Here is a 12,809-nt window from a genome sequence, read left to right as displayed (position 1 = left end):
AGCTACTCGGGATGCTGAGGCAGGAGAATTGCTTGAACCTAGGAGGCAGATGTTGCAGTGAGCCTAGATTGTGCCACTGCACTCTAGCCTGGGCAACAGAGTGAGACTCCGTCTCAAAAAATAAAAAAATAAAAAATAAACCTTAACTATTAGCTATTCTGAAAGTCAGGTTTTACATCCCTTGTTTAGTTATTCTCTAAATATGTTAAGTCATAGTGATTATCATGTAGATTAACATTTTATACTCATTGGAATATACATTTCCAAAAGCAAGCACCTCACTATGGAAGACTTTTCAAATTGAGGAATACTGATGAATTTAAAGTCATCATTTTTTTTTATTTTTTCATTTTCTTTAGATACAGTATTGAATATTATCTCTATGTACATTTATAAAATATGGCATAATATAAAAAATAACAGCAATATAATGAATTTAATAATATGCATATATCAATAAATCTTTTAACCATCCCTTTTAACTTGGTTTTAAAACATTACTACAGGAGTATGTGAGACCTAAACTGTAATAGTTGATCCCCAAATATGTTCAGATACCTTATTTATAAAATAAACAATATATACTATAAAAAGTGCCACTTACTCTGAAAGTCATTTGTCAGTGGAGCCTGCAAATTATTTGTTAGTGGTACTATACTGAAAATAACACAGAAAAACATAGCATTAATTCATTTAAATAAAAATTTTACTTTGGTCAAATTTTCATTTTTGATTGATTTTTTTCTGACATAATTGCTATTTTTGCAGAACTGTGTTTGACGACCCAGAAGATGCTGTTTTTGTCAGGTCCATGAAGAGATCAGTGATGACTTTTTCCTGTATGAACTGGGACACAGTTCCAACACGAGAGGAAAGATACCTTGAAGAGGAAGGCCCAGAACCTGCTCAGATGCTCACAGTTACACTGAGATAAGCCCTGGTATTTCTAGAAATCTTAGTGGTTTTCAGTTGTATATTAAAGTTCCCTGTCACTTAGAATATTACATACTTACTATGATATTATTTGAGACATTTAAATGTAAACAGAAACACCAATGATGAAAAGTAATTCCTACATTTTAGGTTTTTAAATATAAAGTTGTTGAAGTAAAAATGTATACAGAAATGTATGTAATTCCTAAGTGTTCAGCTCAAGGAATTTTCAAAAATTGAACATGTTTATGTAACTACCATTCTAGATCAAGAAATAGAACATTATCAGGACTCTAAAAGCTCCCTTCTTCCTGTGTTAGTCACTACTCAGCCTTCCAAAGTAATCACTCTCCTGATTTCTAGACAATAAATTAATTACGTCTGATTGCAAAAGCCATATAAATGGCATCTTAGAAGTAAATATTTTGTATCTGGCTTCTTTCACTTGACGTTGTAAGATTCATCCCTGTCATTGCTAGTAGCAATGATTCTATCAGTCTTTTTATTTATTTATTTATTAAAAAAAATTTTTTTTGGAAGGGAGGAAGGGAGGAAGGCAGGAAGGGAGGAAAGGTGGAAAGGAGGGAGGAAGGAAGGGAGGGAGGAAGGGAGAGAAGGGAAGGAAGGAAATCAGGCAATGAGAGAGACATTGCCGACCTGGATCTAGAGGTCTACAAGTTGATTTCTTTTTTTCTTTTTTTGAGAGAAGGAAAGAAAAAAAAGGAGTGAAGGAGAGGAAGAAAGAGGAAGAAGAAGAGGGAGAGAGAATGGAAATGTTGCTTTATTCTAAAAAAATGAGTATTAATAATGGCCAATCAATATTTCATTTAAACCTATGAGTAGGTGTGATGTGGTATTGACAAGAATGTATATTTTGTGTATTTAAAGTGGAGAGCTCTATAAATATTTATTAAGTTTACTTGTTCCAGATCTGAGTTCGAGTCCTTGATATCTTTATTAATTTTCTGTCTCATTGAGTCTAAGTCTCTATGTATCTGGGTGTTAGGATTGTTAGCTCTTGTTGCATTGATCCTTTTACCACTATATCTTTGTTGCTTTAAAATCTATTTTATCAGATATGAGAATTGCAACTCCTGCTTTTTATTTATTTGTTTATTTTTGCTCTCCATTTGGTTGGTAAATCTTTCTCCATCCCTTTGTTTTGAGTCTTTGTGTATCCTTGCATGTGAAACAGGTCTGGATGTAGCATACCGTTGGGTTTTGGCTGTGTCTTTTGATTGGGGGATTTAGTCGATTTAAATTTAGGATTACTGCCATTTGATGTTAACTGGCTATTTTATCCATTCGTTGATGTAAATTCTTCTTTATGTTGATGCTCTTGACTTTTTGGTATATTTTTAGAAAGGCTAATACTGGTTGTTTCTTTCTATGTGTAATGCTTCTTTCAGAAGCTCTTGTAAAGCAGGTCTGGTGGTAATAAAATCTCTGAGTACTTGCTTGTTCATAAAAGATTTTATTTGTCCTTCAGTTGTGAAGCTTAGTTTGGCTGGATATGAAATTCTGGGCTGAAAGTTCTGTTCTTTAAGGATGTTGAATATTGGCCCCCACTCTCTTCTGGCTTGTAGAGTTTCTGCTGAGAGATCTGCTGTAAGTCTGATAGGCTTGCCTTTGTGGGTAACCTGACCTTTCTCTCTGGCTGCCCTTAGTATTTTCTCCTTCGTTTCAACCCTGGTGAATCTAACGATTATGTGCCTTGGGGTTGCTCTTCTTGAGGAATATCTTTGTGGTGTTCTCTGTATTACCTGGGGTTGAATATTGTCCTGCTTTGCTAGTTTAGGAAAATTTTCCTGAATAATATCCTGAAGAATATTTTCCAGCTTGGATCCATTCTCTCTGTCACATAGTCCCACATTTCTTGGAGACTCTGTTCATTCCTTTTTATCCTTTTTTCTCTAATCTTTTCTTCTTGTTTAATTTCATTAAGTTGGACTTCGACCTCTGATATCCTTTCTTCTGCTTGAACAATTTGAGTGTTTAAACCTGTGCATACTTCTCAGAGTTCCTGTATTGCATTCTTCAGTTCCATTAATTCACTTATATTCCTCTCTAAGTTGTCTATTCTCATTAGGATTTTGTCAAACTTTTTTCAGAGTTCTTAGTTTCTTTACATTGGGCTACAACATGTTAACTCACAGAGGTTTCTTATTATCCATCTTCTGAAGCCTGATTCTGTTAATGGGATGCACTCATTCTCCATCAAGCCTTGTTCCCTTGTTGGTGAGGAACTGTGATCCTCTTTAGAGGGAGGGGCTTTCTGATTTTGAGTATTCTCAGCCTTTTTATGCTGGTTTCTTCCCATCATTGTAAATTTATCCACCTGTCATCGTTGTAATTACCAACTTTCCAATTAGGTCTCTGAGTGGACTTCCAAGTTGTTAATTCCCAGGGCTGAAATATGAGCAACCCATTGCACCAGCCAGAACAGCGGCATTAAGACTGATGGTGCTTTTCTGCCCGGGAATCTCCAGTCTGGCTTCCTTCTTGAGTCCGTAATAGGCGACTCTGCCTTCCCGGAGCTCCAAACGTTGGTCAGAAGGAGAACCAGTCCCGTTTACTCTGCACCAAGAGCTGCCGCGCCAAGGGGCCAGCAAAACCGCTGCGCCGGCCACAAGAGTCGTGCTGGCGACCCGTGCAGCTCCTCCACTGGGAATCTTCTGCTTCATGAGTGACCAAAATTTGTCTGAAAGTGTGGCGTCCTCTCGTTCTCTGAGCTTTCACTGGGAGCTGCAATCCCGAGATGTTAACGATCGGCCATCTTGGATCATTCCCGATTCTATCAGTCTTACTGCTATATAGTATATCATTGTAAGACTATGACACAATTAACTTATTTAGTGTACTATTTTTTACTCTCATCTCTGGAGATATTTGCCAGTTCTGGCTAATGACCTGGGTTTGGTGTAGCCAGAAACTTGCTCCTCAGGAGAAAAAAACAAAAAATCCAACACTTTCAGCAGTTGCCTAGTACTGAGTGATAAAAGTGGACATTGAAGGTAACTCAAATTCATTACTGGCTTTCCCTAAGGAGCTAGATAAAAAGCTTACAAAAAGCAGAGTGACATCTCCCTCTAGCTGATGGTGCTTGGGAAACACAGACACACTGTGGAAGTAGACTGGAATCAAAATAGGCAAGAGATGAAAGCCTAGAAGGAATAGTGGATTTACATTGAGAATCTACAGCCTTCATTCAACTGTGGGTACTTATCATAACGTGCACAGCCAGAGACTAAAAATTCAGATATGGTCCCTGGAAGAAGTTTGCAGCTAGAGTAAAGAAAAAGCAAAAGTTTGACCATTCATGTGGGTAAGTGGCTGATATCATGACAAAAGTGGTTGTATGTGGCTTCCAAGATTAGGTGATAGAAAGAATTGAGACATTCTCTTGCCTGGGTTTGGGCCATAATCCAAAAGACATAGTCTCAAAAATGTAATTCTGGAAAAATAAAAAAAATTTTTAAATACATTTATTTACATTTTTAATACAGGATTTGTTTGAGAAACATTATATCTACAGAACATTTTATAGGCCACTTTATACAATAAAATAGACAATAATGACATACACATTTTTGCAAGCATAAGGACTCGGGTATACTAATGATGGTTGCACAAGTATAAAAGTTATGAGTAGATAGACCATATTCATAAAGAAATAGGTCAAAAAGCAAAATTTATAAATGCCTATCACCACGGCTAGTAATTCTGTGCACTTGGCTTTATCATTGCAGTCTTCCACACCACTGTGGAAGAATCATTTTGATCAGTCTCATTGAAAGACAACCTACAAAGAGAATAAAACACCTAGGAATACAACTAACAAGGAATGTAAGGGACCTCTTCAAGGAGAACTACAAATCACTGCTCAACAAAATAAGAGAGGACACAAACAGATGGAGAAACATTCTGTGCTCATGGTTAGGAAGAATCAATATCGTGAAAATGGTCATACTGCCCAAAGTAATTTACAGATTCCATGCTATCCCCATCAAGCTACCAATGACCTTCTTCACCGAACTGGAAAAAAACCACCTTAAACTTCATATGGAACCAAAAGAGAGCCTGCATAGCCAAGTCAATTCTAAACAAAAAGAACAAAGCCGGAGGCATCACACTACCAAACTTCAAATTATACTACAAGGCTACAGTAATCAAAACAGCATGGTACTGGTACCAAAACAGAGATATAGACCAATGGAACAGAACAGAGGCCTCAGAGGCAATGCAACATATCTACAACCATCTGGTCTTTGACAAACCTGACAAAAACAAGCAATGGGGAAAGGAGTCCCGGTTTAATAAATGGTGTTGGGAAAACTGGCTAGCCAAGTGCAGAAAGCAGAAACTGGACCCTTTCCTGACACCTTATACTAAAATTAACTCCAGATGGATTAAAGACTTAAACATAAGGCCTAACACCATAAAAACCCTAGAAGAAAATCTAGGCAAAACCATTCAGGACATAGGAGTAGGCAAGGACTTCATGAACAAAACACCAAAAGCATTGGCAGCAAAAGCCAAAATAGACAAATGGGACCTAATCAAACTCCACAGCTTCTGCACAGCAAAAGAAACAGTTATTAGAGTGAATCGGCAACCAACAGAATGGGAAAAAATTTTTTGCAGTCTACCCATCTGACAAACAGCTGATATACAGAATTTACAAAGAACTAAAACAAATTTACAAGAAAAAAAAACAAGCCCATTCAAAAGAGGGCAAAGGATATGAACAGACACTTTACAAAAGAAGACATACATGAGGCCAACAAACATATGAAAAAATGCTCATCATCACTGGTCATTAGTGAAATGCAAATCAAAACTACATTGAGATACCATTTCATGCCAGTTAGAATGGCGATCATTAAAAAATCTGGAGACAACAGATGCTGGAGAGGATGTGGAGAAATAGGAACACTTTTACACTGCTGGTGGGAGTGTAAATTAGTTCAACCATTGTGGAAGACAGTGTGGCAATTCCTCAAGGACCTAGAAATAGAAATTCCATTTGACCCAGCAATCCCATTACTGGGTATATATCCAAAGAACTATAAATTGTTCTACTATAAGGGCACATGCACACGAATGTTCGTTGCAGCACAGTTTACAATAGCAAAGACCCAGAACCAACCCAAATGCCCATTGATGATAGACTGGACAGGGAAAATGTGGCACATATATACCATGGAATATTATGCAGCCACCAAAAACAATGAGTTCATGTCCTTTGTAGGGACATGGATGAACCTGGAGACCATCATTCTCAGCAAACTGACACAAGAACAGAAAATCAAACACCGCATGTTCTCACTTACAGGTGGGTGTTGAACAATGAGAACACGTGGACACAGGGAGGGGAGCACTACACACTGGGGTCTGTTTGGGGGAAGTAGTGGAGGGACAGTGGGGGGGTGAGGAGTTGGGGAGAGATAGCACGGGGAGAAATGCCAGATATAGGTGAAGGGGAGGAAGGCAGCAAATCACACTGCCACGTGTGTACCTATGCAACAATCTTGCATGTTCTTCCAGGTACCCCCAAACCTAAAATGCAATAAAAAAAAATAAAATAAAGATAAATAAATAAATAAAAAGAAAGACAACCTAAGTCTTTCATTGAGACTGATCAAAAATGTCTCGAGATTTGTTTGAGAAATATTATATCTACAGAACACTGCCCAGTTGTGGGGGCTGCCCTACCTGATGCTAGATGGGACTGGGGGCTGCATGCTGGGACTCTGGCTGGCTCCCAGTAGGCATGGTAGCCAGCTATGGCTGGGGGCATGGAGCTGCATGGCATAGTGTGGGTAGGGCCTGGTGAACAGTGGCATAAAGGGCTTGGGGGGTGGGCCGCTCCGCAGAAGGGTACTGGGAATGAAGGAGGACACGATGGCCTGGGGATGGCTGCCCAGCATCAGCATGCGTGGGTTGCTCAGAAGCATGGGGGCAAATGCCAGCTGTGAGGGGTAGTGGGCCATGGGCTGCATCGTGGCAGGCTGGCCTGAGAACTGCGGAGGGTTGTAGGGGATGTAGGAAGAATAGGGCATGGCAGACACCAGAGGCAGGCCAGCAGCCACAGAGGCCTGCATCATTGGCATGGCTGAGGCTGGCTGGCATTGGTCTGAGCTCTGTGGAAGCAAGGAGCCTTTTGCTTCCCAGTACTTTCCCTGCTTCCTAGGCACTGAATTGGATGCAGGATACAAATATATCTGAGGTGCCCCATAGCCAGTCCTATATGGATCTGAGGTATGTAGGAGATGTACTAAAGACTGTATAACCTACTCTATCTTGCCGTCAGCACTGGGATGGAGGGAGTTGAATGAGTCTGGGGCCCTGGAGAAGTTGGGGTACTGGTGGATTTATTCACAGACAGCAGAGGCTTTGTGGGATTGAACTCCTTGGCACTGGGGTTCCATGTTTATTTCTTTACTTGTTCAGCAATAGGGCCCTCATCCTTGTCCTCTCCCTTGATGAGGTCCACCAGGGGTGCTGCCAGTTTGGCTTGGGCAAGGTGGTGAGGTCTGCTCTGACCCCTCAGTGCCTCCTGCTGGTGCCAGAAATGGTTTGTCCTCCTTATCTGATATAGATTCTCTCTTGAAGGAGACAGGGGACCCCATTGTCTCTGAAGTCAACAGACGATCAGCCTTCTCCTTTCCTTTGGCCTCTTCCTTTAAGATCCCAGGAGGAGGCCGGGCACGGTGGCTCATGCCTATAATCCCAGCACTTTGGGAGGCCAAGGCGGGTGGACCATGAGGTCAAGAGATCGAGACCATCCTGGTCAACAAGGTGAAACCCCGTCTCTACTAAAAATACAGAAATTAGCTGAGCATGGTGGCGTGCACCTGTAGTCCCAGCTACTCGGGAGGCTGAGGCAGAATTGCTTGAACCCAGGAGGTGGAGGTTGCGGTGAGCCGAGATTGTGCCATTGCACTCCAGCCTGGGTAACAACAGTGAAACTCTGTCTCAAAAAAAAAAAAAAAAAAAAAAATCCCAAGAGGAAAAGGATCCAGGCTATTCTCAGAGGAGCTGCTGGGCTGAAGCTTAAACTGGGCCCCAAACTTTCATTCTGAAGACCAGGGACTTTCTCAGCTATCCAGGCCAGCTCCTGCAGCTCCAGAGTTCTCCCAGGTTCCTTGGCAGAGAGTTCTTTTACACCTGTGGGGTCCAGAGAAATCTTTGGAGAAGCTGGGGAAATGGAGCCCACTCCAGAATCTGAGACTGATGAGGTCACAGGAAAAGAGGCTGAAGAGATTGGCACTGCCAAACCGATGGGAGGCTTCAGACAGGAAGCTGAGATTGGGGCAGGGGCAGCAGATTTGGGAGAATGTGGGGGATACATCTGGCCCACTGCAGGAGGAAGTGGAACAGAAGTTTCTCCAGAATGCCTATTATTGGGCGAAGACTAAGTCTCCGCACCTCTCAGAGGTTACTGTGCCTTTGGAGACATGCAGGAAGGGCCTCCATTGATACACAGGCCTCAGAACCTGGTCCAGGGCTGCTATTGTCCAGATGGGTGAGGGCCACAAAGTGGCGAAAAGCTAAGGACAGGCTGACTGCTCCAAGAGCTGCTGCATCAAACTCCTCCCCGGGGACCTTTCTGGACTCCTCAAGGCAGAGGGATACACATTCCCTCCCTGGATGCCAAGCTGGGGCTGTCCCACCGAGAGCCCTGCCGCTGGACCACACAGTGCTTCTCTTCAGTACGGTACTGGGAGTTTGATTCAATTTCTCAAGCCAGCTAGGCCGCACGCAGCTGTCACTTATGAAACTCTTTCAAGTTGTCCTTTTCTAAGAGCACCGTACAAAAAGAAAGACTGCTATCATAGGTGGTCTTCACACCGTAATTCTCCTCATTGAACTTGAACATTTCATTGGGGTCCCATACACTGAACATGTAGGACTCGAGGTCATAGTCGTCACTGCTGCTGTCACCACCCCCTCCCATCGCCGAAGCACCTTCTCTTTGTGTTCCCCATTCACTTTCGAGTTCTTGGCAATGGTTACATGGCTGAACTTGTCTTTGGTAGCGTAGCTGAAGTCAATGTTTCGGAAGAGAACGAGGATGACATCCCCTGGCTTCAACACCGTGGTGTCCACGATGTCCTCCCAACGACGGCCCCCTGCTGGCTCAGATGCTCTCTGCTGCACAGCATCCGCTGCTAGTTCAAACTTTGAGCTCAGCGTCTTGAAGATACCGTCAGAGTTGGCGCCATTTTTCACCTTTACATCACAAGTGGAGCCTCACAATGCTGCGAGGAAATGCAGCATTCTGGAATTGTTGTAGATGCCTTCAAACAAAGGTGACTATGGGGCGGGAGGGTCCCTTTCCTGTCCTCTGTCCCCTGGTGTTGCCGATGTTGGCAGCTCCCGGCCACTCCTGGTGCTGCGGCACCAAGAAGATGCCTTTGGGTTGGGAGGGCTGTTGTGGTGGCTGAAGCTTCAACATGATGGCAGCAGGAAGAGGAATTAGAGGGAAGGGAAGGAGAGAGGGAGCCGGGGCTGGAGCCCTGCAGGAGTGTGCGGGAAGCGAGAGGGATCCAGCAACCGGGCTGCCATTGGTGGGCAGGGGGAGCCCTGTGGTGTCAGGGATGGAGAGAGCCACAATTATTATTTATATTTTGAAGTGTTGATGCAGGATATTTTTGCTCCTTAGTTGAGCTAAATCCCGGTTCTTGTCTCACAACCAGGAAAAATTAGGCACGCAGACACGTTGAAAGGTGAGGAGGGCGGAATTTATTAAGTGAAAGGAAAGCTTTTGACAAAAAGAGGAGTCCTGCATGCAGATTTCCACCTCACAAATTGAATGCCAGAACACCACACGTGAGTTGAAGAGTCCCGGCTTCTCCCTGAGGTAAGCACGAATCCTGGTGGCTCCACCCCATTCCCCCAGTGCATTTGGGCCTCAGTCCCTTGCAGGCATGCCCAGGCAAGACCCTGTGCAGGTTCCCTTATTTGCACAAAAACATCTGGTATAAACACTTGTGGGGCGGGTAGGAGATTCTCCAGGGACCCTTCCTTATCTGCATAGGCATTTGTTGGCCTCTGTCATCTATCAGTATTGCATCTTGATGAATAGCTGCTTTTTTCTCTTAGGCGTGGCTCTCCTTGTAGAGTATGTTCCCATTCATTTCCTTCTCTCTCTTTTTTTATTTTTATATTTTTATATTTTAATATTTTCCATTTTACAGATGCTCATTTAACAACCAGATGCTACATTTGAAAGGAAAAGTTCCAAGGATTATCCCCCTCTGCCTTTCTTGTAAAGACAGATTTCTTCTACATAGAACAGCTATGTAGCAATAGCCAAAAAAAAAAAAAAAAAAAAAAAAAAGGCCAGGAGACCAGCCTGAGCAAAAACATTGGAAAAATGAGCCCAGTCCTTTAAAAAAATAAAAAGAAAAATCCAGGCGCAGTGGGGGGCCCAGGCTTCACACCCAGCCCAACTCAGTGAAGCCACATCATTGTCTGGGGCAAATACCTGGAGTTCATTGTTTCACCAAGGAAATCGAGTATAGGGACACAAGAAGTGGTTTAGGAGTAGAGGTTTAATAGGCAGCAGAAAGAGAAAGGAGAACAGCTCTCTCTCTCTTGCAAATGAGGGGGTTTCAGAATGGGACTTCCAGACCACAGCAAAGCGCATCGGATTTTATAGACGGGCTTGAGGAGGCGGTGCCTGATTTACATAGGGCCTACAGACTCATTGAACCAAGTGCGATATTTACATAGTGCTCTGGGAAGCTGGCTGCCCTACTCTAATCTTATTATGCAAATGAACTTTCCCCTTGGCCGCTCCATGTTGTCTTTTCCCTACTGTACAAGCGATTAGAAAGGAAAAGGGAAGATGGAGTCACCATTTGAACATTCCTAGTCCCAGGTGGCCTTTTCCTGTTGGCACAGCTGCTGGCATTCAACCCTACAAGCTTCTAGCTTGCTTGTCTATGTCTGCAGCTCGATTTTACTGGCTGCTCTTTGTTAGAAAAGAGAATAATTTGGGGGCGATTTTCATTAGAAGGAAAACATTACCGAGGACTTCCTTATGCTCACTATCTGTCTAAATAATTTCTTCTAACCTCATGTATTATTGGGAACCTCATATATTATTGGGCAGGAAGTCTGAGGATGTAGTGAGGTAGGATCATTCCCACTACACTGCAGTTTTGGTGACAGAATGAGACCTTATCTCAACAACAAACTTTGGTTTGTGTCATTTGAGATGCAAAAAGAAAGAAAGAGAGAGAGAAAGAGAGAGAGAGAGAGAGAGCATCGAATAAAATGTTAAAATTCTCCAATGATGCAGCTATGAGAAACAATGATTTTCTGGCTTTTAAAGCAACATGGATGGAGCTGGAGGCCGTTATACTTAATGAACTAACTTCAAAGCAGAAAAGCAAATCTTGCACTTTCTCAGTTGTAAGTGGGAGCAAAACAGTACGTACACATGGTCATAAAGATGGAAATAATAGACACTCAGGGATTCTGGAAGGGAGGAGAGTGGGAAGGGGCAAGGGATGAAAAAATTACCCGTGGGATACAATGTTCATTATGTAGGTATTAGGTACACTGGAAACCCACTTCCCACCAGAGTTCAGTACGCTCATTTAAGAAACAAGCACATGTACCTGAATATTAAAAAAAAAATCAGACCAATTGCTGTATGTAAGCAGCAAATGCAAATCAAGGCCCTTTCAAAAAAGGCACATAGAATAAGGAAAAAGACTTATTGATCCCTTGTGATTGATCGAGACTATACAGCTAGATTGATCTCTAGGATTGATTCTAGGACTAGAAAAATCTTCAGTGCACAAACTTAAATACAGCAATGCTTTTATAGTATTTAAATTCACCAGAGATTAGGAGCACTTCACTCAATGGGGCTTGTACCACTAGAAAAGAAAGGCAGGTTCGTGAGATTGATCTGTCTCAAAATTTTTGTTTTCAATCCTTGAATTATCACTATGCATCTGGACTGAAACATGGACTGGAAGGAATCAATACATAAAAAATATGACCAAGCCAGGCATGGTGGCTCATGCCTGTAATCCCAGAAGTTTGGGAGACCAAGGTGGGAGGATTGTTTGAGCCTAGGACCTGGAGCCTGGGTAACAGAGTGAGACCCTAGTCAAAAATAAATTAATTAATAAATAACAATAATAACAACAACAACAAAAAAAAACAATGACAATAAACAAGTGGAAGTGAACAAAAGTAAAAGGTAATTAAGATCACAATTAATTGTTCTGTCTGTCTGTCTGTCTCTCTCTGCCTCTGAGACAGGCTCTCCCTTTGTCACTCATGCTGGAGGGCAATGGCAAAATCACAGCTCATTGCAGTCTTGACCTTCCTGGCTCAAGTGATCCCTGTAGTCCCAGCTACTTGGGAGACTGAGATAGAAGAATCACCTGAGCCCAGGGAGGTCGAGGCTGCAATGAATCGTGATCATGCACCTGCCCCCAATTCATTTTCAATGTGGTGCTGCTCTTTCTGAAATGCTTCTATGATTCAATAGACATTCACATGAGCATTCCCTTTTAAATTTTCCCATCTTCTGTACCATGTTTCTGTGTTGTCTGGGGTGCTCAGAATCTGTTCTGTATGCGCTTATAGACCACTAATTTGGCAGAAATAATATTGGTGATGGAACAGGAAAACTGTTGGGTAAGTGTTTTCCTGTCCTACTGTGCACATAATTATTTTTAAACAAGTCAGTAATTTTACTGGCTTCTCCAGGCAAATGCAGAGAAAGCTATTAAAGGCTCCTGGAATTTCACAGCTGGAAAGAATGCCAATGCAGACAAATTTTTAAACTCAAGTTTTTGTCGTTGCTGTATTATGCGACCAATCCACTCATCTAATTTTTTCTT

At 42.3% G+C, this 12,809-nt stretch overlaps 1 protein-coding gene and 1 pseudogene across 4 annotated transcripts in view; one reads left to right on the top strand and one right to left on the bottom strand.

Moving 5' to 3' along the window:
- Nucleotides 1-9,249, top strand: part of LRRC72 (leucine rich repeat containing 72) — a 61,466-nt gene extending 52,217 nt beyond the window's left edge. For 2 of the 4 annotated variants that reach the window (XM_078342632.1, XM_078342630.1), the window contains exons 9-11: nucleotides 769-940; nucleotides 4,683-6,268; nucleotides 8,981-9,249. In XM_078342632.1, coding sequence (XP_078198758.1) covers nucleotides 769-934 — 166 coding nt within the window. In that variant the 3' untranslated portion in view covers nucleotides 935-940; nucleotides 4,683-6,268; nucleotides 8,981-9,249. Of the gene's footprint in view, nucleotides 1-768; nucleotides 1,475-4,682; nucleotides 6,269-8,980 lie in introns of those variants that run through there. The other 2 variants (XM_078342631.1, XM_035253714.3) reach the window with 2 other exon arrangements.
- On the bottom strand, nucleotides 6,613-9,543 carry LOC100409157 (ataxin-2-like protein pseudogene; annotated as a pseudogene).
- Between the last annotated feature and the right edge of the window lie 3,266 nt (nucleotides 9,544-12,809).

The sequence above is a fragment of the Callithrix jacchus genome, chromosome 11 (genome assembly GCF_049354715.1).
Source record: "Callithrix jacchus isolate 240 chromosome 11, calJac240_pri, whole genome shotgun sequence".
Lineage (NCBI taxonomy): Eukaryota > Metazoa > Chordata > Mammalia > Primates > Cebidae > Callithrix > Callithrix jacchus.
This window is presented reverse-complemented; position numbering and strand designations above follow the sequence as displayed.